General features: G+C 43.5%; 1 protein-coding gene across 1 annotated transcript in view; it reads left to right on the forward strand.

Moving 5' to 3' along the window:
* Positions 1-6978, forward strand: part of LOC132835046 (sperm flagellar protein 1-like) — a 36207-nt gene extending 29229 nt beyond the window's left edge. Inside the window, exon 7 of the mRNA XM_060854306.1 lies at positions 6661-6978. Coding sequence (XP_060710289.1) covers positions 6661-6774 — 114 coding nt within the window. The 3' untranslated portion in view covers positions 6775-6978. The remainder of the gene's footprint in view (positions 1-6660) is intronic.
* Positions 6979-22260: the final 15282 nt, after the last annotated feature.

Genomic DNA, 22260 nt, shown 5'->3' on the forward strand with positions numbered 1-22260 from the left:
TTTGATTGACAGACCACTTGCTTTGAAATAGAGAGTAAAGTCTATTCTTTGTGTTTTAATAGGCTGTACTGAAGCAGTGGTGGTTCAGTTTGACAGCTGAGACCATTATGAATGCTGCTTGGCTGAGTTTAAAAATCTGAGGAATTTGTCACAGTTTATGTGAACAGTTGACTGTTTTATGAGCTTATTAAAGGATTATCTATCTTTAATGTGGTCACTGATTTTTTTTCAACCAAATGATCACTTAAAGGTATTTATATTTTTCATTGGGTCTGGAGTGTTTCTTAGTGTGAAGTGTAAATACCAACTCCGTTAGATCATTAGAAGTTTGTTTCCCATGTCCATTTTTATGTTCCAAATTCCACATTCCATTCCCACAACTTCTCATTTCCTTGCGTTGTAAGCAACCATCTACCTCTGCTTTAAAAAATTAAATGACCACTGCCTTCTAAGGAAGAGAGTTCCAAGATTGCACAGGCCTTTCAGAAAAATAACTCATCCGTCCTAAAAGGGTGCCCCATTATTTTAAAACAGTGTCCCACAGTTCACTTGTATCATCACCAAGACCACCTACTTCCACCTCAGTGACATTGCTTCACACTGTCAGCATACCTCCTGTCAAAACATTCACTCAAATCTCTAGATCAAATTATCCTAATGCAGTCCCTATAGGCCTCCCAAACTCAAACACCCCATAATTCATTTCACCCAACATACTGCTGGCCAAAGTCTGACCCATATCAACTCTTGTTCAGCCGTCACCTCAATGTTGGTCATAACATTACCTCACCCTGTTCCCAGTCACAGGATCACCAAGAATGCGTTCTGCTGCACCTTGGACCTATAAAGATAAAGCCATTAATGCTGAAATCCCACTTAATCTCTGTTCTGTCAGCAAGATGCCTACTAACCTGGGCTTCTTCCCTGATAAAGTCTCAGATCTCCAAATACAGGACCCAGAGGGTTTGAATTGGGGCTTGTGGCCTACACAAGGCATGGGAGGGTATAGGGGGCTGATGAGGAAACAGGTTGGCCATGTGGGATAAGTAAGGGTTTAAGTACCTGGCATTCATCATTACAACTGGGACAATGTTTCAGTAAACAGCACAGACAAAGCTGGCCTGGCGATCATCCAACCTCTGTTTTCACCTCAGGCTTGTTACTGGAGGACTTCCCCACTTTCCAGGATGGAAATATGGCTTCTGGGCTTTTTAATAAAGAGACTGATCTGCCGAGTTGGAAAATTTTTCACCTTCTCCATGACTAGTGATCAAATCTTAAAGTAGGACATAAACCCACAGTCTGTATCCAAAGGTGAAACTTTAAACCAAGTTCCTGTCTCCATATTGATTAATCTAGTTGCATGTTTCAAATCCCATTGTAGTCCTTAAAGTCAAATAGTGAACTACTAAATAGTGTGAGTAAAAAATGAGGTCTGCAGATGCTGGAGATCACAGCTGAAAATGTGTTGCTGGTCAAAGCACAGCAGGCCAGGCAGCATCTTCATCAGGAAAGGGCTTATGCTCGAAACGTCGAATTCCCTATTCCTGAGATGCTGCCTGGTCTGCTGTGCTTTGACCAGCAACACATTTTCAGCTACTAAATAGTGTGTGACCACTGTCACTTGCTTATGAGATTGTACCATATACAAAATAGTTACATACATCGAGTCATAGAGTTATACAGCATGGAAACAGACCCTTCGGTCCAAGCGGTCCACGCCGACCATGTTCCCAAACTAAACTAGTTCCACCTGCCTGCTTTTGGCCCATATCCTTCCAAACTTTTCTTATTCATGAACTTATCCAAATGTATTTTAAACGTTGTAACTGTACCTGCATCCACCACTTTCTCTGGCAGTTCATTTCACACACAAACCATTCTCTCTGTAAAAACATTGCCTTTTTAAATCGTTTTCCTTTCACCTTACATACAAACACATCAATTAAGAGCACGGCTGATCTGATTGTAATCTCAAATCTGCATTCCCATCTACCCCAATAATCTTTTGGCTAACAAGATTCTATCCATCTCTGTCTTATGAATATCCACATAGTCTACTGTTGCCATTGTTTCAGGAAGAGAGTTCCGAAGGTTCTGAGCCCTCAGAGAGAAAATCTCCCGTCATCTCTGTTTTAAATGGGTAACCACTGATTTTTAAAATGATCCCTCATTCTAGATTCTCCGATAAGAGGAAACATCTTCTCTACATCTTTCCTATCAAGATTCCTGCTTCCCTACATAACAACTATCACCACCTCACTTCAAAGAAGCTCACAATGCAACAACATGACAGCAAGATGGCAGGTCACGGAAAAATATGTTAATACTGGACAGTCAACATGGTTTTGTCAAGGGCAGTTCATGTCTGACAAATTTAATTGAGTTTAACAGGCAATGGATGAAGGTAGTGCTGGAGATGTTGTATATTTGGGCTTTGAAAAAGCATTTGATAAGGTGCGACATTGGCAAGTTGGTTTGCAAATTGAAAATGTTTGGGATTGATGGGTCTTTGACAGCATGGATTAGAAATTTGCTAAAGGTTAGGAAACAGAGGATAAGTATAGGTGGGAACAAGGATCGGTGTTGGGACCCTTTTTCCAATTTAGATACATGATTTGGGATGAATGTTGAGGGCAAAATCTCAAAATTTGCAGATGATACTAAGCTAGGAAGAATAGTGAATTGAGAGGATGATGCTGAGCAATTTCAAAGAGACTTTGACAAGTTGACTAAATGGCCAGATACCTGGCAGATGAATATCAATGCAGAGAAATGTGAGATAATGCTTGTCAGAAGAATGCTTGTGGGCGGCACGGTGGCACAGTGGTTAGCACTGTTGCCTCACAGCGCCTGAGACCCGGGTTCAAGTCCCGCCTCAGGCGACTGACTGTGTGGAGTTTGCACGTTCTCCCCGTGTCTGCGTGGGTTTCCTCCGGGTGCTCCGGTTTCCTCCCACAGTCCAAAGATGTGAGGGTCAGGTGAATTGGCCATGCTAAATTGCCCGTAGTGTTAGGTAAGGGGTAAATGTAGGGGTAGGGGCATGGGAGGTTTGCGCTTCGGCGGGTCGGTTGTTGGGCCGAAGGGCCTGTTTCCACACTGTAAGTAATCTAAAAAAAAGAAACATGGTGCAACCTTCGGGGTGTACAGGAGCCGAGGGACCTGAGGCTTTACGTGCATTATTCTTTGAAGGTGATCAGGTAAGTTGATACAATTGTTAAGAAGGTTTATAGGATCCTTGAGTTTAGAAAATAGAAGTAAAGAGTATAAAACCAGGGAAGTGATGTTCCACTTCTATAAATTATTGGTTAGACAACTTTTGGAGAATTGTTTTCAATTCTGGGCACCTTATTGAAGGAAGGATGTTGAAGCCCTGGAGAGAGTTCAAAGGAGATTTATTAGAATTGTGCTTGGAATGAGGGATTTTTAGATACAGGGACAGATTAGAGAAATTAGGCTTACTCTCTTTGGAGCAGAGAAAATTAAAAGGTGACCTTATTGAGGTTTTCAAAATGATGAACAATTTTAACAGAGTGGAAAAGGATATTCTGTTTCATTAGTTGGTATTTCAGTAAGTTGGGGGGGGGGGGGGGGGTTAGGGGGTCACAATTTCAAGCTTGTCAGCAAGAAAGCTCAAAGTGAGATGAGGAGAAACATCTCTACTCAGAGAGTTGTTAGGATTTGGAATGCATGACCTGGGAGAGTGGTGGAGGCGGGTTCCATAGGAGGTTTCAAGAGACAGCTGGGTATATATTTGAAAGTGTTGAATTTGGAAGGCTATGGCTATAGAGCTGGAGAACGGCTCTGGCTAGGTAGTTCTGTAGGGAGCTGGATGGGTCAAATAGACTCTTTCAATACTGTAAAATTTGATGATTCTGTTCTATGAAAAGACCTTATGACATGACATTAAACGTGAAGCAACATTAAATAGGGACTTTTTATTGTCTCTTTGTAAATTATCCTTTTTGCAAGCAAGTATTTCCTGGCATCGTGTTTGTAGTTTAGACAGTAAAGCAAAACCTTAAGTTCTTAGCACTTTATCAGTGAAAACCTCTGGTATTTGTCTATACACAACTTACATTCCTTTTGTTTGACTCTTTTACTAACGCATCAGGATATTTGAAGAGTCAGTGTTTCAGGCAGCCTTAACCTATTATCTTATTTATTCTATTTAATGGATGAAATTGGCAAAGTACTTTAAGCAAATCCAACCTGCAGTTAACAGACAAAGGCAATATTCAATGAAAACGTCACAACAAAGTGAAAACAGAACCATGCAAAGAGCTGTGTCATCAATCAGGGTGGTTCGGGGAAGATTAATCTTTCCACTCACTAGTCTGATGTTACACAGGAACGGCCATTTGTAAGGGAGTTATGTATAGAAGCAAAATGAGAATCTCTGTTTTGTTGTGAGTATCATCAAAGCTGAAGTCTTAAGTTAGTAACTGGGATTGCTCAATGACTGCGGTAATGTAATTATTATCACAAAAGGAATTGAATACAAAAATAGGGAGGTTATGTTTCAATTATACAGAGCACTGGAGAGCCCAAAATTTGGAGCACTGTGCACAATATTGATTCTCTTATTTAAGAAAGTATATCAGAGGCAGTTCAGAGAAGATTTACTAAACTAATAATTGAAATGGTCAGTTTGTTTTATGAAGAAGGGTTGAACAGGCTAAGCTCATATCCACTGGAGGTTTGGAACAATAACAACTTGATTGCAGCATATAAAATCCCGAGAGGTCTTGTCAGTGTAGGTGTGGAGAGGATAGTTCCCCTTATGGGAAATCTAGAACTAAAGGTCACTGATTGAATGTCAGGGGTCACCCATTTCAAACAGACAATTACTTTTCTCACAGAGGGTAGTGAGTCTTTGGAACACTCGAACTGAAAAGGAGACGGAAACAGATTACCTAAAAATTTTTAAGGTACAGTTAGATAGATTCTTGATGTCAAGGATTCGAAAGTCATTATGCTAGGCAGGAACTGGAATTTGAGGTTACAACCAAATCAACTGCGATCTGATTGAATGGCAGATCAGGCTTGAGGGGCTGAATGGTCTACGCCTGCTCATAATTTGTATGTTTGTGTATTGCTTGAGAATGAGCTGAAGCTTTCTCTAATATGTCAGTGACGTGGATGGACACTGTTGAACTCTTCAGCTGAGCTGCATAAGCATACTACTCCCTTATCATATCTTTATACAGTATAGGTCTTGTACCTCTCACTCTGACCCAAGCCCAACTCTGCATCTTCTGCAAAGTACGTTGTATCATTACTTCTGACAGTAAAATATGCCGCAGATTTTGCTTGGTGTTATACTGTATTTGTGCTGCAGACCATGCACCAATGTACTCATTGCTGACATAATGTTAATGAGATGTAACTTGACCAACATAACAAAACTCTGGTACTGACTTCATAAATGTATTTAAACTTCCAGTGTTCAAAAGCTAACCTCACAAAGCAGTAAATGGGTTCAAGGTAATCATTTTTATTTGACTGTGGGTGTTGGAGCCTTCCTCCTTAACAATCCTCGATAGGTCTGTGTTCTATAACAAACATTGAAGTGAAAAGCTGAAACAGCTATAGAGCTTATGAACTGGGAGTAGATGTAGGCCGTTCGGACCTTCAAGCTTGCTACACCATCCAATAAGATCATAGCTAATTAGTTTGTGTTCCGAATTCTACATTCCCATTTATCCACAACAACCTTTGATTCCATTGCTAAACAAGAAACTATATGCCTCCGCTTTAAAAATATTCAATGACCCCAATTACACTGCCTGCTGAGGCAGAGTTTCAAAGCCACGCAATTCTCTAAGAGGTAAAAAATTCCCTTTGTCTCTGTTTTAAAAAGGTAACTCCTTATTTCATAAAGATGGGGGCAAGTTTGGAACTAGGAGACCAAAGTAATCATCCTTTCCACGTCCACCTTGTCAGCACTATTCTAGATCATATATATACTCCAACCAAATCACCTCTTGTTCTCCTGAGCTGTAGTGAAAACATGCCTAGTCTCTCCTCATAAGCCAATCAACTCTTTCCAGATATTAATCTAGAAAACATTCTCTGAACCACTTCCAAAGCATTTTTTTTTTAAACGAGGCAGCCCAAACTGCATACTGTATTTAGAGATATGGCTTCACCAATGCCTTGTGTAACTGAAGAATAACATCCTTACTTCCGTGTTCAATCCCTTTGATAACGAAGGGCACCTTTCCATTATAAAAACAAAAAGCATTGGACAAACTCAACAGTCTGGCCCCATCTGTGCAAAGACAAATTAACTTAATGTGTTCAAGTCCAATATGAGTCTGGATTCTGCATTCCATCATCTTTCATAATCACTTGCTGTAACCTGCTGTAACTTTTTGTAACTCATGCACTGGAACATCTAGGTCTTTTGCACATCAGAATTCTGCAGTTATTCACCATTTTTAAATTATGCTTTCTCTTTATTCTTCCTGCCAAAGTGAACCACTTCATATTTTTCCTCATTATGATCCATCTAGCAGGTTTTGTTCCAGTCACTTAACCTACTTGTAACAGTCTGCAGCCTTGTTATGTTCTCTTCATAACATACTTTCCTGCCTATCTTTGTGTTAACTGCAAATGTAGCCAGACATGCTGAAATGCTCTTCTTCATTTTGTCAGATACTGCAGATGAAAGTACAGCGACTTGAACATCTGGTTCAGTTGAAAGATCTCCGAATTGAAGATTTGACAAGACATTTGAATAAGCATAAATCACAGAGGACAATGAAGTGACAGCAAGTAAAGAAAAAAAAAGGAATAATTAAAATCTCAACAGAAGAATTTGTTTTCAAACACCTGCTGAAATGGGATGAAAGTGATACTTGGTGTTTTCACTCTCTTAAAAACCAATTGGCAACACATGTTTCACAGGATTGGAGCAGTCTTAGATTACATTGTCTTTTAGAATGTTGGCAGAACTATGATGTAACACTACTCATCTGATATACCTTGTTGCAATTTTAGGAACTCATACAGAATTAGAATATAGTTTATTTTTAGATCTTAGTATTTAATTGTATTTAAAATGGTTTGTCGTGCAAGGTTATCTTCTCGATAAAGATTGTGCTCCTCATAGGTCTTAGTACTGCTAGATAGGTAATATGTAAAAGTGTTATTTAACATAACAAAATACATATTGTGAATAAATCATATATTGTCTAGATATACATTTCCCACATTAGTGGAAAACACAATCTGTTTTAGTAACTTTTATTTCAAATTCCATGATTTTAAGACTGACAGTGATGGAACATTCAGAATGCAGTCTCGGTGATGTTTCATGTAATTTTCAGAATTCTATCTTTTGCTGATTGATATAAGCTAAGATAAGGTAGACAAAAGGAAAACCTACAGATTTGAAATTTATTGCCCTGTTATTGAGATGTAACCATGCTGTCTTACAGAAAATGGAGATCTCGTAGGTATTCCTATCTGCCTGAGAAATGTCAAAGTTAATACTGATGGAATTACGAAGTTAGTGACGATGACATGAGCCACATCTCAAACAGAAGGTGCACAGCACTAGTCATGAAGACCTGTTCACACAAACGGTTGTGATTCTTATAGGGACAGTTGCAGTTGCTGCATTATTGAATACGTTTAAGGCAGGAATATTCAGATTTTTGGGAATCAAAGGGGACCAGGCAGGAAAATGAATTTAAAACCCAATGAGGAACAGCAAGCTCAACCACATGGATAAAGCAACACAGCAACAGCACGGACACATCAGCGGAGAAATGGGAAAGATTGAGACTAGCAGCAGGGATAAACCAGTACAGAGGCATCAAGAACACAGTGGGGTAGAATTGGGTAAGAGTGAGAGCAGCCACAGGAATAAAAGCAAAGCAGAGGCAGCAAAAACACAGTGGGGAAGAAACAGTAAAGATTGATATCAACAGCAGGAATAAAGGCAGTAAAGCAGCAGCATGAAAACAGGAAGGGACAGCAGCAGGAAAAGTAAGAAGAGCAGTGGGGGGGAAAAACACAGAGGGAGTGAGAACATGGTGAGGGAACAATATGAAACAGTGAGACAGCAGGAGATAAAGGCAGAGCTGAAACAGCAAGAACCTTCCAGAAGAAAATGTAGTCACCACCTTCTCCTTTCCACTGTGTCACACCTAGGGCAGTATTGGCAATACCACAGCTTCAGAGTTCCTGGGTTAGGGTAATGGTGTAATGTTCAGGTTTCTCTCTGCTGGGGTGATGAGGATCCTGATGTTCCAGGTCACACTTCATTTGAGGGGGTGGGATGATGACAGTTCTTTTAACATGGTCCAAATGGCAGTCATGTTACTGGCCCCTCTGTAAGCGTCGGAGACATGGGCAAAGTGTAACTGATGCCTTCAATCTAATTACAGGAAAGGCCTCCAAAATCAGTGCCCTCTCTCGGGCTGACATCCCCAACATCGAGGTACTGGTTACAATCAGTCATCTGCATTGGACAGACCACAGAATCTCCATGCCTGTCACAAGACTCCCAAATCAAACTCTTTCCTCTCAACTTCATCACAGCAAGCAGGTACCAGGAGGGCAGAGGAAACATTTCAAGAGCATCATCAAAACCTCCATGAAAAGTGGAACATCCCCACCTTCACAGGTAGATAAGATAGTGAAGAAAGCATTTGGTATGCTTTCCTTTATTGGTCAGAGTATTGAGTACAGCATGTTGCAAGGTCATGTTGTGGCTGTACAGGACATTGGTTAAGCCACTGTTCAAATATTGCGTGCAATTCTTGTCTCCTTCCTATCGGAAAGATGTTGTGAAACTTGAAGGGTTCAGAAAAGACTTACAAGGATGTTGCCAGGGTTGGAGGATTTAAATTATAGGCGAAGATTGAATAGGCTAGGGCTGTTTTCCCTGGAGCATTGGAGGCTGAGGGATGACCTTATAAAGGTTTATAAAATCATGAAAGGCATGGATAGGGTAAGTAGGCAAAGTCTTTTCCCTGGGGTGGGGGTGGGGGGTCCAAAACTAGAGGGCATAGGTTTAGGGTGAGAGGGGGAACACATAAAAGAGACCCAAGGGGTAATGTTTTCACACAGAGGGTGGTATATGTATGGAATGAGCTGTCAGAGGAAGTGGTGGAGGCTAATACAATTGCAACATTTAAAAGGCATCTGGATGGATATATGAATAGAAAGGGTTTAGAGGAATATGGGACTAGATTGGGTTTGGATATCTGGTCAGCATGGACAAGTTGGACTGAAGGGTCTGTTCCGTGCTGTACATCTCTATAGAACTGTATGACTCCATGATGGAGAATCTCTTGCTCTGGACCTCTCAGAGTAGAGAAGGAGCATTCATGAAGGAGCCAACCATTTTGCGCATCTCCAACAGACCCAGCTGAAGGTCAAGTGCAAACAATAAGCAGAGTGTGTGAAAACCCAAGCATTCCATTCATCTACCTCTTCAGACACAACCTGGCCTTCCTAATGGTAGAGTGTGTGGATCCAACACTGGACCCACAGTCACCAAGTGGAAGAAAGTCACCTTTGGTTATGAGGGGCTGTGTAAGAAGGAGGAGGACCTGAAACAGAAGTTCAGCCCGGATCAGATTGATTGGGAGACCAGGCCCAACAGGCTGAATGGACTGGTCCTGCTCCTATCTCTTGTGTTCTTTGATGATTTCTCTTTGCTGTAACAGGAGAAGCCCAGTGATGAAGCAAAGTGTTACTCAAAAAGTTAAGCTTGTAGGATAAAGCCTATAACACACACATCTGGCAGACTGAGGATTTGTATGCATTCCTGTGATTTTTCTACCAGGTATAGCACATTGAAGAGCAAGTCCTCTCATTTTTCTTTCTTTCTGAGGTCTATGTGCAGCAGTGACCTCTGGAAGTGGTCGATTGTCATGTGCAGAACGCCAAATTGACTATGTGCTTATACTGCCACACAGCTTACAGGAGTTACTGCTCGCAGTGGAAAGGGTCCAGCGACACACTGTATCCCTGATGTCTCACCCTAATGTCCTGTCCAGTGGAATGCTACCGTGCTGTACCTAGTCTTGTATTCATTCAAGGAATGAAAGTCTCACTGTACTCTAATTGCCCTTGAGAGGGTGAACGTGAGAACCACTGCACTCTGTGTTGTAGTGAAGGTACTTTGACAATACTGTTAAGGATTTTGAACCAGAAATGAGGAGAAATATGTTTCCAAATTAGAATGGTGTGTGACTTGGAAGGAAATTCGGAAGTGATGGTGTCCCCAGACATCCATGGCCTTTGTTTTCTAAGATAGTGGAAATTGTTGGTTTGGTGGGTGCCTTATTATCAGAGATGCCTTGGTGAGTTGCTGCACTGCATCTTTTAAATGGTACACACAGCAGCCACATTGCACTGCTGGTTGATATTGTATCAGTCAAGTGGGTTGCTTTATCCTGCATGGTGTTGAGTTTGTTTTAAATACCTTCAAGTTTTATGTGAGCAAGCAGAGAGTATTCTATTACAATCCTGATTTGTGTCTTCTAGGTGGTGGAAATCTTAGAGTAGTGAGGAAGTGAGTCACTTGCTGCAGAATTCCCAGCTTCTGGCCTGTTTGTGTAGCTGTTGTATTTATGCAGCTGTTCCAGTTAAATTTCTGGTCGATGGATTATGATCATGGAGGATTCTAGGATTCAACGGTGGTAATATCACAAAGAGTTGAGTCGACCCTGTCATCTAGAAGATGGCCATTGCCTGGCAATTGTTACTTATCACGTACTAATACTTGATTGTTATTCAGGTCTTATTGCGTTTGGACACAGACTGCATCAGTATACAAGAAACTGTAAATAATACTGAACACTTTGTAATCTTCAACAAACATACTCACTTCTGAACAATAGTCTTTCATAACTGTACCTCTTCTGTGTAACGCATTTCATAACATACAGTTTATCCATACGGATTGATCGGATCCTATGCCTCATCCAAAGATTTGGTTAAATTTAACCTAATCTGTAACTAGCACTTTACAGGAAGTGGTGTCAGCAATAGAAAGGCACAATACAGTAAACTAAACTATGCTTCCATTATTCAGCACTCTCCTGACACACAGTCAGTATCCCGAAGGAAATGTTTTGTCTGATGAATTGGTTAGTTTTCCAGGTCTCCAGCTGTCCATAGGAATGTGAGAAACCAGTAGCTCAAGCTTTCAAGTCTCATGGAAAACTGGAATGTTAGAACATTGTTAATGACCTGGCTGTTAGTATGATTGCTACAAGTGACTCCAATTAAATCTGGAACTAAAACATGCAATCATGCTTCTCTCTGTATGAAGAGATGTTGAGCATTTTGTGTGAACTGTTTCCATGCGTCAGAAGTTAATAAAGCTAGAATTTCATATGATAAGCAGCAGCTCCACTGAATCCTGAAATAAATAGTTCATTGTTAGTATCTTTTTTAAGCCAGTCTCCAGTGTGAAGGTACTGATGCGGCTTACTTCATTTATTATTAATCAGGGCACTCCTTAACTTGGCAGCCCATCATGTAGTTGTTGGCAGTTACTTGGATAGATTTAAAAAGGATTTGCAAGTTCATTTCTAATAGGTATGACCTGACTATGCACTTATATACTTCGTCACTTTGGCTACATAACCGATTCTGTCAATTCAAGTCGCTTATGCTCAGGAAAACTGAAAATGAGTGTGCTGCAAGTGGTTGACGTTCCTTCACGCAAGCTAAGATAGGCTCCCAAAATTTGCTTAACCTGTAAGTTAATAAAGGGGACTGAATTTGGTGCAATTGTAAGGAATTCATATCCAATTTTCCTGAACATTTGCAGTGGAGAGCAGTTGAAGATATACTATTGAGATCTTCATCATTGTTCTGCTCTGGAGTCTACAAAGTTGAGATTCCATGCTCCAGGTTTATGGCTTTACACTGGAGCGCCTTTGCTGTACTGCTGAGCCCAGAGTGACTTGTTAATAAACATTACCATATGACATGAGTTTGTCTCCAACAAGGTGTTTTACCCTGAGGTAACCAAATTCACCATTCTTACCTCCTATGACATAAGAAATCTGATGTGGACATAATGTTTTTAAAAATCCAACAGAAAATGGATTACACTTTATTTTCCATTCGTTTATGGGATGTAGGCATCACTGGCCAGACCAGCACTTAAAGTCAATTCCAACTTGCCCTTGAGAAAGTAATGATGAGCTGCCTCCTTGAACCGCTGCAGTCCATTATTATACATAGAAATTACATTCCTCAGGCACATAAGTGGACGTCTCTCCTCTCCAACATGTCTGGGGCAATTGATAAGACCTGCACAGGCCAGCTCTGGATTGCCAGCATGAGACTGGGTGAACATTTGGACTTCAAGGATGACACTGGCACATGAATCCTGGTGTCTCCTGCCAGTGATCAGCACTCCTGCTTACACCTCCTGGTGGGACAACTCTGATGAGTGGAATGGCATAGGCATCAATAATGTGCTCCATAGGCAATGAGTTTGGGAAGAGAACATGAGAAAACTTGCTAGGTCTTGTGGAGAAAAACCTAGCACAAAACCCACCAAAATTGACACCTAGTTGATTTCTGCTAACACTCAGCCCAAGGAGACATCAGTCCACGATTGTTTAAAAAGAAGTACAATTCCTGTCTCCTGTTCTATCAAAGGAGAAAGAAAATGCACATAATTCCAGAGATATAGAATCAATAATCAGTTGTAGTTAACAAGTACTGCACAAGTGTTGCTTTCTGGCAAAAAGTAAGGGAGGAAAGAAAAGCAATGAAGTATATCTTTGAAGTGTATTCACCTGTGGAAATAAATAATCACTTACCAATTGAGACTGGTCAGAGACAACATCCTGTAGGTAGATTCTTTGGTGAACAACGCTGAATTCCACAAAAGCACAAGGTGCCAAGTTATTGTCTTTATTTCCATTAGCATCACGGACTGAGTTCTCGTTAGTGTAGACACTATTGTTGGTAATATTAACTCACTGCAATGGAGTGGCATTGATCTCAATGCTAAGCTCATTTATAATAAATAAGTTAGTTAAGCCCAAAAACAGCCAGAGAGAGAATGTGATAAATGTTTGTCAAATATTATCACTATCTGTAATTTCTATATCATTATCTTCTTAACTTCTAGTCATATTTAAATGGTGTATAACATTTGAAATTTGGGTTATAACATTTGAAATTGCTGCCAAGATAGTTTATGGTGAACAAGAGGTTCTGTCTTTTCAAGATGAAGGAAAGCTTTTTTTTCTGCTTAAGGTAGTGATTTGTTGTGTTCGGTATGTGATGTCGTAAACCGAGGTCTTAAACAGCAGCCTCAAACACGCAGTTTTGACCATAAATGTTTTATTGTGCATTGTAACTCCTATAATTGGGAGGAAAAGCAATTTTTCAAACCAATGGAAAATTAAGTCAGAGCAGATGAAAACTATTGACCTTTACATAGGAGGGTGGACAATACTCAATTTGGCTCTGAAACATTTCATCAGATTACTAACCATAATTTTTATGTAAAAGACAAATTCAAAGGACTTCAAAATAATTTTCTCCTTCTCTTTCACTGACAATGTTATAGATTTAATTTAATTTAATTCACTCTGTATTTTATGATGGATATCCTTGAAGTAGAATCAGTACAGTGAAGATCCATTAGAGTGACCCCTGGGAAGAAATGGTTGCCCTTTGATGAGAGATTGAGTAATTTGGGCCTCTATTCTCTGGAGTTGACATGAATGAGCAGTGATTTCATTGAAATGTACAAGATTTGAAAGGGGCTTTGCAGGGTTAAACACCGAGACATTTTCTGTGGGAATCTCAAGCACTGAGACACAGTCATGGGATAAAGGGACACTATCATTTAGGATACTAGGTTCCCTATCATTGAATCGATTTAAGGCTTAAATGAGTAGATTTTTGCTCTCTTGGGAATCATGAATGTGGGAAGCCAGCAGGAAAATTGAGTTGAAGGAATGATTCATAGATTCATAGAGTCAAACGGCATGGCAACAGACCCTTCAGTCCAACTAATCCACACAGACCATGTTCCCAAACTAAACTAGTCCCACCTGCCCGTGCTTGGCCCATATTCCTCCAAAGTTTTTCTATTCATGAACTTATCCAAATGCCTTTTAAATGTTGTAATTGCCTACCACTTCCTCTGGCAGTTCATTCCACACAGAAACCATGTTCCATGTAAAAAAAGTTGTCCCTTATGTCCTTTTTAAATCTTTGTCCTCACACCTTAAAATCCTGCGCTCTAGTTTGACCTCGTCCACTCTCAACAAAAGACCCTTGTCATTCACTTTATTGATGCGCCTCATGATTTTGTAAACCAGACTAAGACCCCCCCCTCAGTTGAAAAGTGTAGTGCTGGAAAAACACAGTAGGCCAGGCAGCATCCGAGGAGCAGGAGAATCGACGTTTTGGGCATAAGCCCTTCTCCTGAAGAAGGGCTTATGCCCGAAACGTCGATTCTTCAGCTCCTCGGATGCTGCCTGGCCTGCTGTGTTTTCCAGCACCACACTTTTCAACTCTGGTCTTCAGCATCTGCAGTCCTCACTTTCTCCTAGGATCCCCCCTCAACCTTCTACTCTCAAGTAAAAGAAGTCCCAGACTTTCCAGTGTATTTTTATATCTCAAACCCTCCATTCCTGACAATGTTCTAGTAAACCTTTTCTGAACCCTCTCCAGTTTCATTCTATTCTTCCTATAACAGGGTGACCAGAACTGCAAACAGTACTTCAGAAGAGTCCTCACCATTGTCCTGTACAACCTCAAAATGGCATCCCAACTTCTATACTCAAATGTCTGAGCAATGAAGGCAACTTATTGACCAACACACTAATATCAATCGAGATCCTTCATTTTTGCCTGTTGTTCTCCCTTCTTTCTTTTGTGAAGTTGTAGAGAAAGAAAGTAAATGAGGACACATTTTCTGAGGAGAGGAAATCTCATGTGGATTTCCATGTGGCTTTGTTTTTTTCTGAAAGAAGGGAGCTCCGCATTTTTGAGAAGAGGTTCCAATCAGGGCTCGATCAGAAAGGTGGAGTTCTAACTACATTCTGACAGTTCTTTCATGGCTCAGCGCTGTCAGAGGAAGGCAAACCGTGACCCCTCTCCACAGCAGTCAGCTTATGTACTCTTTAAAGGTCCTGACAGTCACTTTGACAGCTGCTGTCAGATTGTATGTCCATAATGGTAAGTGTGATGTTAGGCCGCTGTGCGGGAAGAGTGTCAGATGAGTAGGAGAGACAAGGTGCCAAGTAAGTAGATTACTTACAGTGTGGAAACAGGCCCTTTGGCCCAACAAGTCCATACTGACCCACAAAGCGCACCCACCCAGACCCATTCCCCTATAGTTACCCCTTCACCTAACACTATGGGCAATTTAACATGGCCAATTCACCTAACCTGCACATTTTTGGACTGTGGGAGGAAACCAGAGCACTTGGAGGAAACCCATGCAGTCATGGGGAGAATGTGCAAACTCCACACAGTGGCACAGTGGTGCCTCACAGTGCCAGAGACCCAGGTTCAATTCCCACCTCAGATGACTGACTGTGTGGAGTTTGCACACCGAAGGGCCTGTTTCCACACTGTAAGCAATCTAATATAAGTAGAGTGCCAGTGGATAGGGTGCAAAGGTACCAGTTATGTAGGATGACAGCTGGGAAGGGTGCCAGTTAGGGAGGGAGTTTGGAACCAGGGGTAGAATGTTGGATGGGGAAGGGGGAATAATGCCAAGTAGATAGGGTGTCAGAGCGCCATGTTTGTAGAGTGTAGCTATGAGGGTATCAACTGGGGAGCGGTTAGGATGCTAGCGACCGGATGCCAGATGAGAAGGAGTCAGGGTGCCAGGGAAGTAGCTTACCAGCAGAATAGGGTGCCCAATGAAAGATAGCAAGATAAGTGCTGCAGCAATTAGGTTGGAGAAATTGGGTCTGATAGGGAAAGCTGACAGGATGGGTGTTGGGCCTGGGGTGTCAGACCCAGCAGGTGGGATGAATCAGGACAGATCCAGCAGAGATGGGCCTCAGGGGGTGTCAGGTCTGGTCCACAGCAGAATGGGGGTGTCAATTTTGGACTGGCATGCAGAGTGGGGGAGTGTCTGGTGAGGTGTTGTGCCCCACAGGTGTCAGTGTTGGATCCATTGGAAAGGGGTAAGTATGTTGTGTTAGGGTCGAGGGGTGTAAGGGACTGTGAGTTAAATATGGAGTCAGTTGAATATTGCAAAACAGGCTTAAGAGGTCATCTATTCTTGGTCTTATTTCTTATGTAGTAGTATGGATTTAGAAAGAAAGATATGCACTTGCATACTCCTTTACACAACACCAGAGCATGGAAAAATGCTTTAAATTCATGAAATGCTTTTTGAAGTGTGTTCAGTTTAGAGCTGTGAGTTTAATTATATTTCCATCTTCAATGTCACTTCACCTATATAAATACAATGGCTATGGAATCTAATTTTGAATAAGGCTCCAGTTAGGAACATTTGGAATTTATTGTCCTGCAGTCCTGTATACTTCAGTACAAAGAGCTGGTAGAAGCACAGGTAAAATTCAGCATAGATTCACAAGAATTGAATTGTATGATTTATTGTCACTTGCATTTTACAGTGAATATTCAGCAAGATACAATAAAAAGCTTCAACTTCACCACAATCTGGTGCCATTTTGAATAGTTTAAGAATAAAAAGATATAACTGAATGAATGTCTATCGTCGATACCTGCGCCTCCCCCATCTTGCCATCTTCTGCATGGGACCCATCAGTGCAGCGGTTGCCACTCTATAGTTGCCATCTCTTCACTGCTGACCCCACCTTACCACTGCCGATGCTGGGTTCTGTCCTGTACCAGCAGTTACCTCACAACCTGGAGTCCCCAGCCCTACTGCCCCTGCTGCCTTGCTGATAACCAGGAGTCCCCCGCCCTGGGCCTACTGCAACCAGGAACCCCTGGCTCTGCTGCTAGGCCAGGCTTCTGGCACCATCTGGCCAGGAGTCTCACTCCAGCTGACCTCCTCAGAGGTATCACCTTGTCGCGCTGCCATCTTGAAAGGTCCGCTGCCATCTCTGACCACAAGCCGCCATTCCATGTACTCCCACTCTCGCTGCTATGCCGATGCTGCTAATCAACCTGCCATAAAAGCTTTAAAGAAAAGAAAAACCAATGAAAAGTCTAAAGATAATAAAATAGAAGGAGCAGAAGTAAAAGCCCCAGGCTCAAGAGCCCACAGGTAGTCCCCTGACTTTGCCACCATCTTAATATAATTGATAGTACTGGAGTTGGGAACACATTTTAATGTCAGAGAAGAGAAATTTAAAAATGACATGAGCAATTTTTTTACCTAGAGGGTGGTTCATGTATGGAATGAACTTCCTGAGGAAGTGGTGGATGTGGTTGCAGTTAAATCATTTAAAAGACATTTGGATAATTATGTGAATAGGAAAGGTTTGGAGGGATATGGACCAGGAGCAGTAGGTAGGACCAGTTTAGGTTGGGATTATATTGGGACCGAATGATCTGTTTCTCGCTGTATGATTCTATGAGGGGTTTTGTTTACTAAGAGACTTGAACTATTGTGATTTTTTTTTCCACTAGATCTATAGGGATCTAACAGAGCTTTTAAATTTTGAGGGGGTCATTCAAGGATAATTTCAAGGTAGATTGTTGCAACTGATTATTGAAGCAGTAAGGAGAGTGGAAATTTTTAACATAATTAAAGACACTTCAGGGGAAAGTTGGAAAATTATTCTTAATGTAAAAAATGAGGTCTGCAGATGCTGGAGATCACAGCTGCAAATGTGTTGCTGGTCAAAGCACAGCAGGTTAGGCAGCATCTCAGGAATAGAGAATTCGACGTTTCGAGCATAAGCCCTTCATCAGGAATAAGAGAGAGAGAGCCAAGCCGGCTGAGATAAAAGGTAGGGAGGAGGGACTAGGGGGAGGGGCGATGGAGGTGGGATAGGTGGAAGGAGGTCAAGGTGAGGGTGATAGGCCGGAGTGGGGTGGGGGCGGAGAGGTCAGGAAGAGGATTGCAGGTTAGGAGGGCGGTGCTGAGTTGAGGGAACCGACTGAGACAAGGTGGGGGGAGGGGAAATGAGGAAGCTGGAGAAATCTGAATTCATACCTTGTGGTTGGAGGGTTCCCAGGCGGAAGATGAGGCGCTCCTCCTCCAGCCGTCGTGTAGTTGTGTTCTGCCGGTGGAGGAGTCCAAGGACCTGCATGTCCTCGGTGGAGTGGGAGGGGGAGTTAAAGTGTTGAGCCACGGGGTGATTGGGTTGGTTGGTTCGGGCGGCCCAGAGGTGTTCTCTGAAGCGTTCCGCAAGTAAGCGGCCTGTCTCACCAATATAGAGGAGGCCACATCGGGTGCAGCGGATGCAATAGATGATGTGTGTGGAGGTACAGGTGAACTTGTGGCGGATATGGAAGGATCCCTTGGGGCCTTGGAGGGAAGTGAGTGTGGAGGTGTGGGCGCAAGTTTTACATTTCCTGCGGTTGCAGGGGAAGGTGCCGGGGGTGGAGGTTGGGTTGGTGGGGGGTGTGGATCTGACAAGGGAGTCACGAAGGGAGTGGTCCTTGCGGAACGCTGATAGGGGAGGGGAGGGAAATATATCCTTGGTGGTGGGGTCCGTTTGGAGGTGGCGGAAATGGCGGCGGATAATACGTTGTATGCGCAGGTTGGTGGGGTGGTAGGTGAGAACCAGTGGGGTTCTGTCTTGGTGGCGGTTGGAGGAGCGGGGCTCAAGGGCGGAGGAGCGGGAAGTGGAGGAGATGCGGTGGAGGGCATCGTCGATCACGTCTGGGGGGAATCTGCGGTCCTTGAAGAAGGAGGCCATCTGGGTTGTGCGGTGTTGGAATTGGTCCTCCTGGGAGCAGATGCGGCGGAGACGAAGGAATTGGGAATATGGGATGGCGTTTTTACAGGGGGCAGGGTGGGAGGAGGTGTAGTCCAGGTAGCTGTGGGAGTCAGTCGGTTTATAATAGATGTCTGTGTTGAGTCGGTCGCCCGAGATAGAAATGGAAAGGTCTAGGAAGGGGAGGGAGGAGTCTGAGACAGTCCAGGTGAATTTCAGGTCGGGATGGAAGGTGTTAGTAAAGTTGATGAACTGTTCAACCTCCTCGTGGGAGCACGAGGCAGCGCCGATACAGTCATCGATGTAGCGGAGGAAAAGGTGGGGGGTGGTGCCAGTGTAGTTGCGGAAGATGGACTGTTCCACATATCCTACGAAGAGGCAGGCATAGCTGGGGCCCATGCGGGTGCCCATGGCAACTCCTTTAGTTTGGAGGAAGTGGGAGGATTGAAAAGAGAAGTTATTCAGGGTGAGGACCAGTTCAGTCAGTCGAAGGAGGGTGTCAGTGGAAGGGTACTGGTTAGTGCGGCGGGAAAGGAAGAAGCGGAGGGCTTTGAGTCCTTCGTGATGGGGGATGGAGGTGTACAGGGACTGGATGTCCATAGTGAAAATAAGGCGTTGGGGACCGGGGAAGCGAAAATCCTGGAGGAGGTGGAGGGCGTGGGTGGTGTCCCGAACGTAGGTGGGGAGTTCTTGGACTAAAGGGGACAGGACCGTGTCGAGGTATTGGGAGATGAGTTCGGTGGGGCAGGAGCAGGCTGAGACAATGGGTCGGCCGGGGCAGGCAGGTTTGTGGATTTTGGGCAGGAGGTAGAAACGGGCGGTGCGGGGTTGTGGGACTATGAGGTTGGAGGCGGTGGATGGGAGATCCCCTGAGGTGATGAGGTCCTGGATGGTCTGGGAGATGATGGTTTGGTGGTGGGAGGTGGGGTCGTGGTCAAGGGGGCGATAAGAGGAGGCGTCCGCGAGCTGGCGTTTGGCTTCAGCGGTGTACAGGTCAGTGCGCCAAACTACCACCGCGCCTCCCTTGTCTGCGGGTTTGATGGTGAGGTTGGGATTGGAGCGGAGGGAGTGGAGGGCTGCACGTTCTGAGGGTGAGAGGTTGGAGTGGGTGAGAGGGGTGGACAGGTTGAGTCGGTTGATGTCACGGCGGCAGTTGGCTATAAAGAGGTCGAGGGCGGGTAGGAGGCCTGCACGGGGTGTCCAGGTGGATGGGGTGTGTTGGAGGCGGGAGAAGGGGTCGTCAGAGGGTGGGCGGGAGTCTTGGTTGTGAAAGTAGGCACGGAGGCGAAGGCGGCGGAAGAATTGTTCAATATCTCGCCGCGTGTTGAACTCATTAATCCGAGGGCGTAGGGGAACGAAGGTGAGGCCCCTGCTGAGGACTGATCTCTCATCCTCAGAGAGGGGGAGATCTGGAGGGATGGTGAAAATCCGGCAAGGCTGGGAGCTAGGACCTGGTGTGGGACTGGAGCTGGAGCTGGAGCTGGGGGCGGGGTTAGGGGCGGGGACAGAGATCGAAGTAGGGGCGGAGTTAGACGTGGTGACGTTGCTCGACGTGGGGGCGGGGTGACGTGGTGACGTTGCTCGACGTGGGGGCGGGGTGACGTGGTGACGTTGCTCGACGTGGGTGACGTGGTGACGTTGCTCGACGTGGGTGACGTGGTGACGTTGCTCGACGTGGATAGCATTTACTGTTACAAACCATTGGTAAAAGAGAGTCTGTAAGTTCTTTAACAAAAAGATAAAATTGCCATAATTCTACTACGCCATACAGCTGCTCCCTCATTAGAGAAAGATGACTGGTAGTTGTTTAACTTGAGGATTCTGGATCAGTGGTGCTGGAAGAGCACAGCAGTTCAGGCAGCATCCAATGAGCAGCGAAATCGACGTTTCGGCCAAAAGCCCTTCATTAGGAATAAAGGCAGTGAGCTGGAAGCATGGAGAGATAAGCTACAGGAGGGTGGGGTGGGGAGAGAGTAGCATAGAATACAATGGGTGAGTGGGGGAGGAGAGGAAGGTGATAGGTCAGGGAGGAGAGGGTGGAGTGGATAGGTGGAAAAGAAGATAGGCAGATTGGACCAGTCCGGACAAGTCATGGTGACAGTGCTGAGCTGGAAATTTGAAACTAGGATGAGGTGGGGGAAGGGGAAATGAGGAAGCTGTTGAAGTCCACATTGATGCCCTGGGGTTGAAGTGTTCCGAGGCGGAAGATGAGGCGTTCTTTCTCCAGGTATCTGGTGGTGAGGGAGCGGTAGTGAAGGAGGCCCAGGACCTCCATGTCCTCGGCAGAGTGGGAGGGGGTGTTGAAATGTTGGGCCACGGGGTGGTGTGGTTGATTGGTGCGGGTATCTCGGAGATGTTCCCTAAAGCGTTCTGCTAGGAGGCGCCCAGTCTTGAAGTCAAGGTTGAGAAGGTGGGACCTTTATGGTAACCTCAGCTGATGCAGGAATTGAACCCACACTGCTGGTACTATACTGCATACAAATCAGCTGGCCAGCCAATGACCAACCCCTAAACATTAATAAAGATTAATGTTAAAAGGTAAGAGAACCATGCAGAGGAATTAGACTAGCAATGATACTGGAAACTTTTCAGCCCTGTTAACATAGCAAAATGCTCCAAGGCATTTAATTATTAAGGCCTGACCTACCATTGAGACAAATTAGAAGGTATTAAGTCAGGTGGTTCAACCCTGCTCATAGCTGAGTTTTGAGGAGTGTTTTGAAAGACTAGTGGGAGATAGAGAAACATTTGAGAAACTTTAGGGAGGGAATTCTATAGCTTAACATCAAGATGGTCTTGAAAGAAAAAAACACCAATGATGGAACAGTGTGAAAATCAGCAAAGTGCAAGAGATCAGAGGCTGATTTTTGTTGAAAAAGATACAAGCATGGATTGTTGGCATGTCTGTGCACTCGTATTTATTCTAGACCCTTGTAAATCCCCTTATGATGACAGCCTGAAGTGAAAGAACCAAAATGGTGTTCCACTGCTGAAATTGGATTTTGGAAAACATTTTGCAGCTTTTATTGGACATGAGTTTCATGCAATCGTTTGATTTTTATTGATTATTTTTCAACTTAATTGCACATCATTTGGATACATCATGCATTTAATGTAACAGAACTTTATGACCATTTTGGAGAGCCCCTAATGGAAAGAGTTTCAGCAACTTGATGAAAAATACACCATGATAAGGAGATTTCAAAGAACACCACACACCACTGTACAGAGTCCTTCATAGGTAAATTTGAGGTTATATCCTATTACAGTAAATAGTGTTTCTAACTCTAAACGTCACTTCATAGGATGTGGTTATGGGATGACTGTATAGTTGCTTTTAGAATATGATGTTATTAATATACAAAAGTGTTCAAATCATTCATAATTTCTGGAAGTAATAAGATGAATCCAC

This window comes from Hemiscyllium ocellatum, chromosome 43 (assembly GCF_020745735.1).
Source record: "Hemiscyllium ocellatum isolate sHemOce1 chromosome 43, sHemOce1.pat.X.cur, whole genome shotgun sequence".
In the NCBI taxonomy this organism is placed as follows: Eukaryota; Metazoa; Chordata; class Chondrichthyes; order Orectolobiformes; family Hemiscylliidae; genus Hemiscyllium; species Hemiscyllium ocellatum.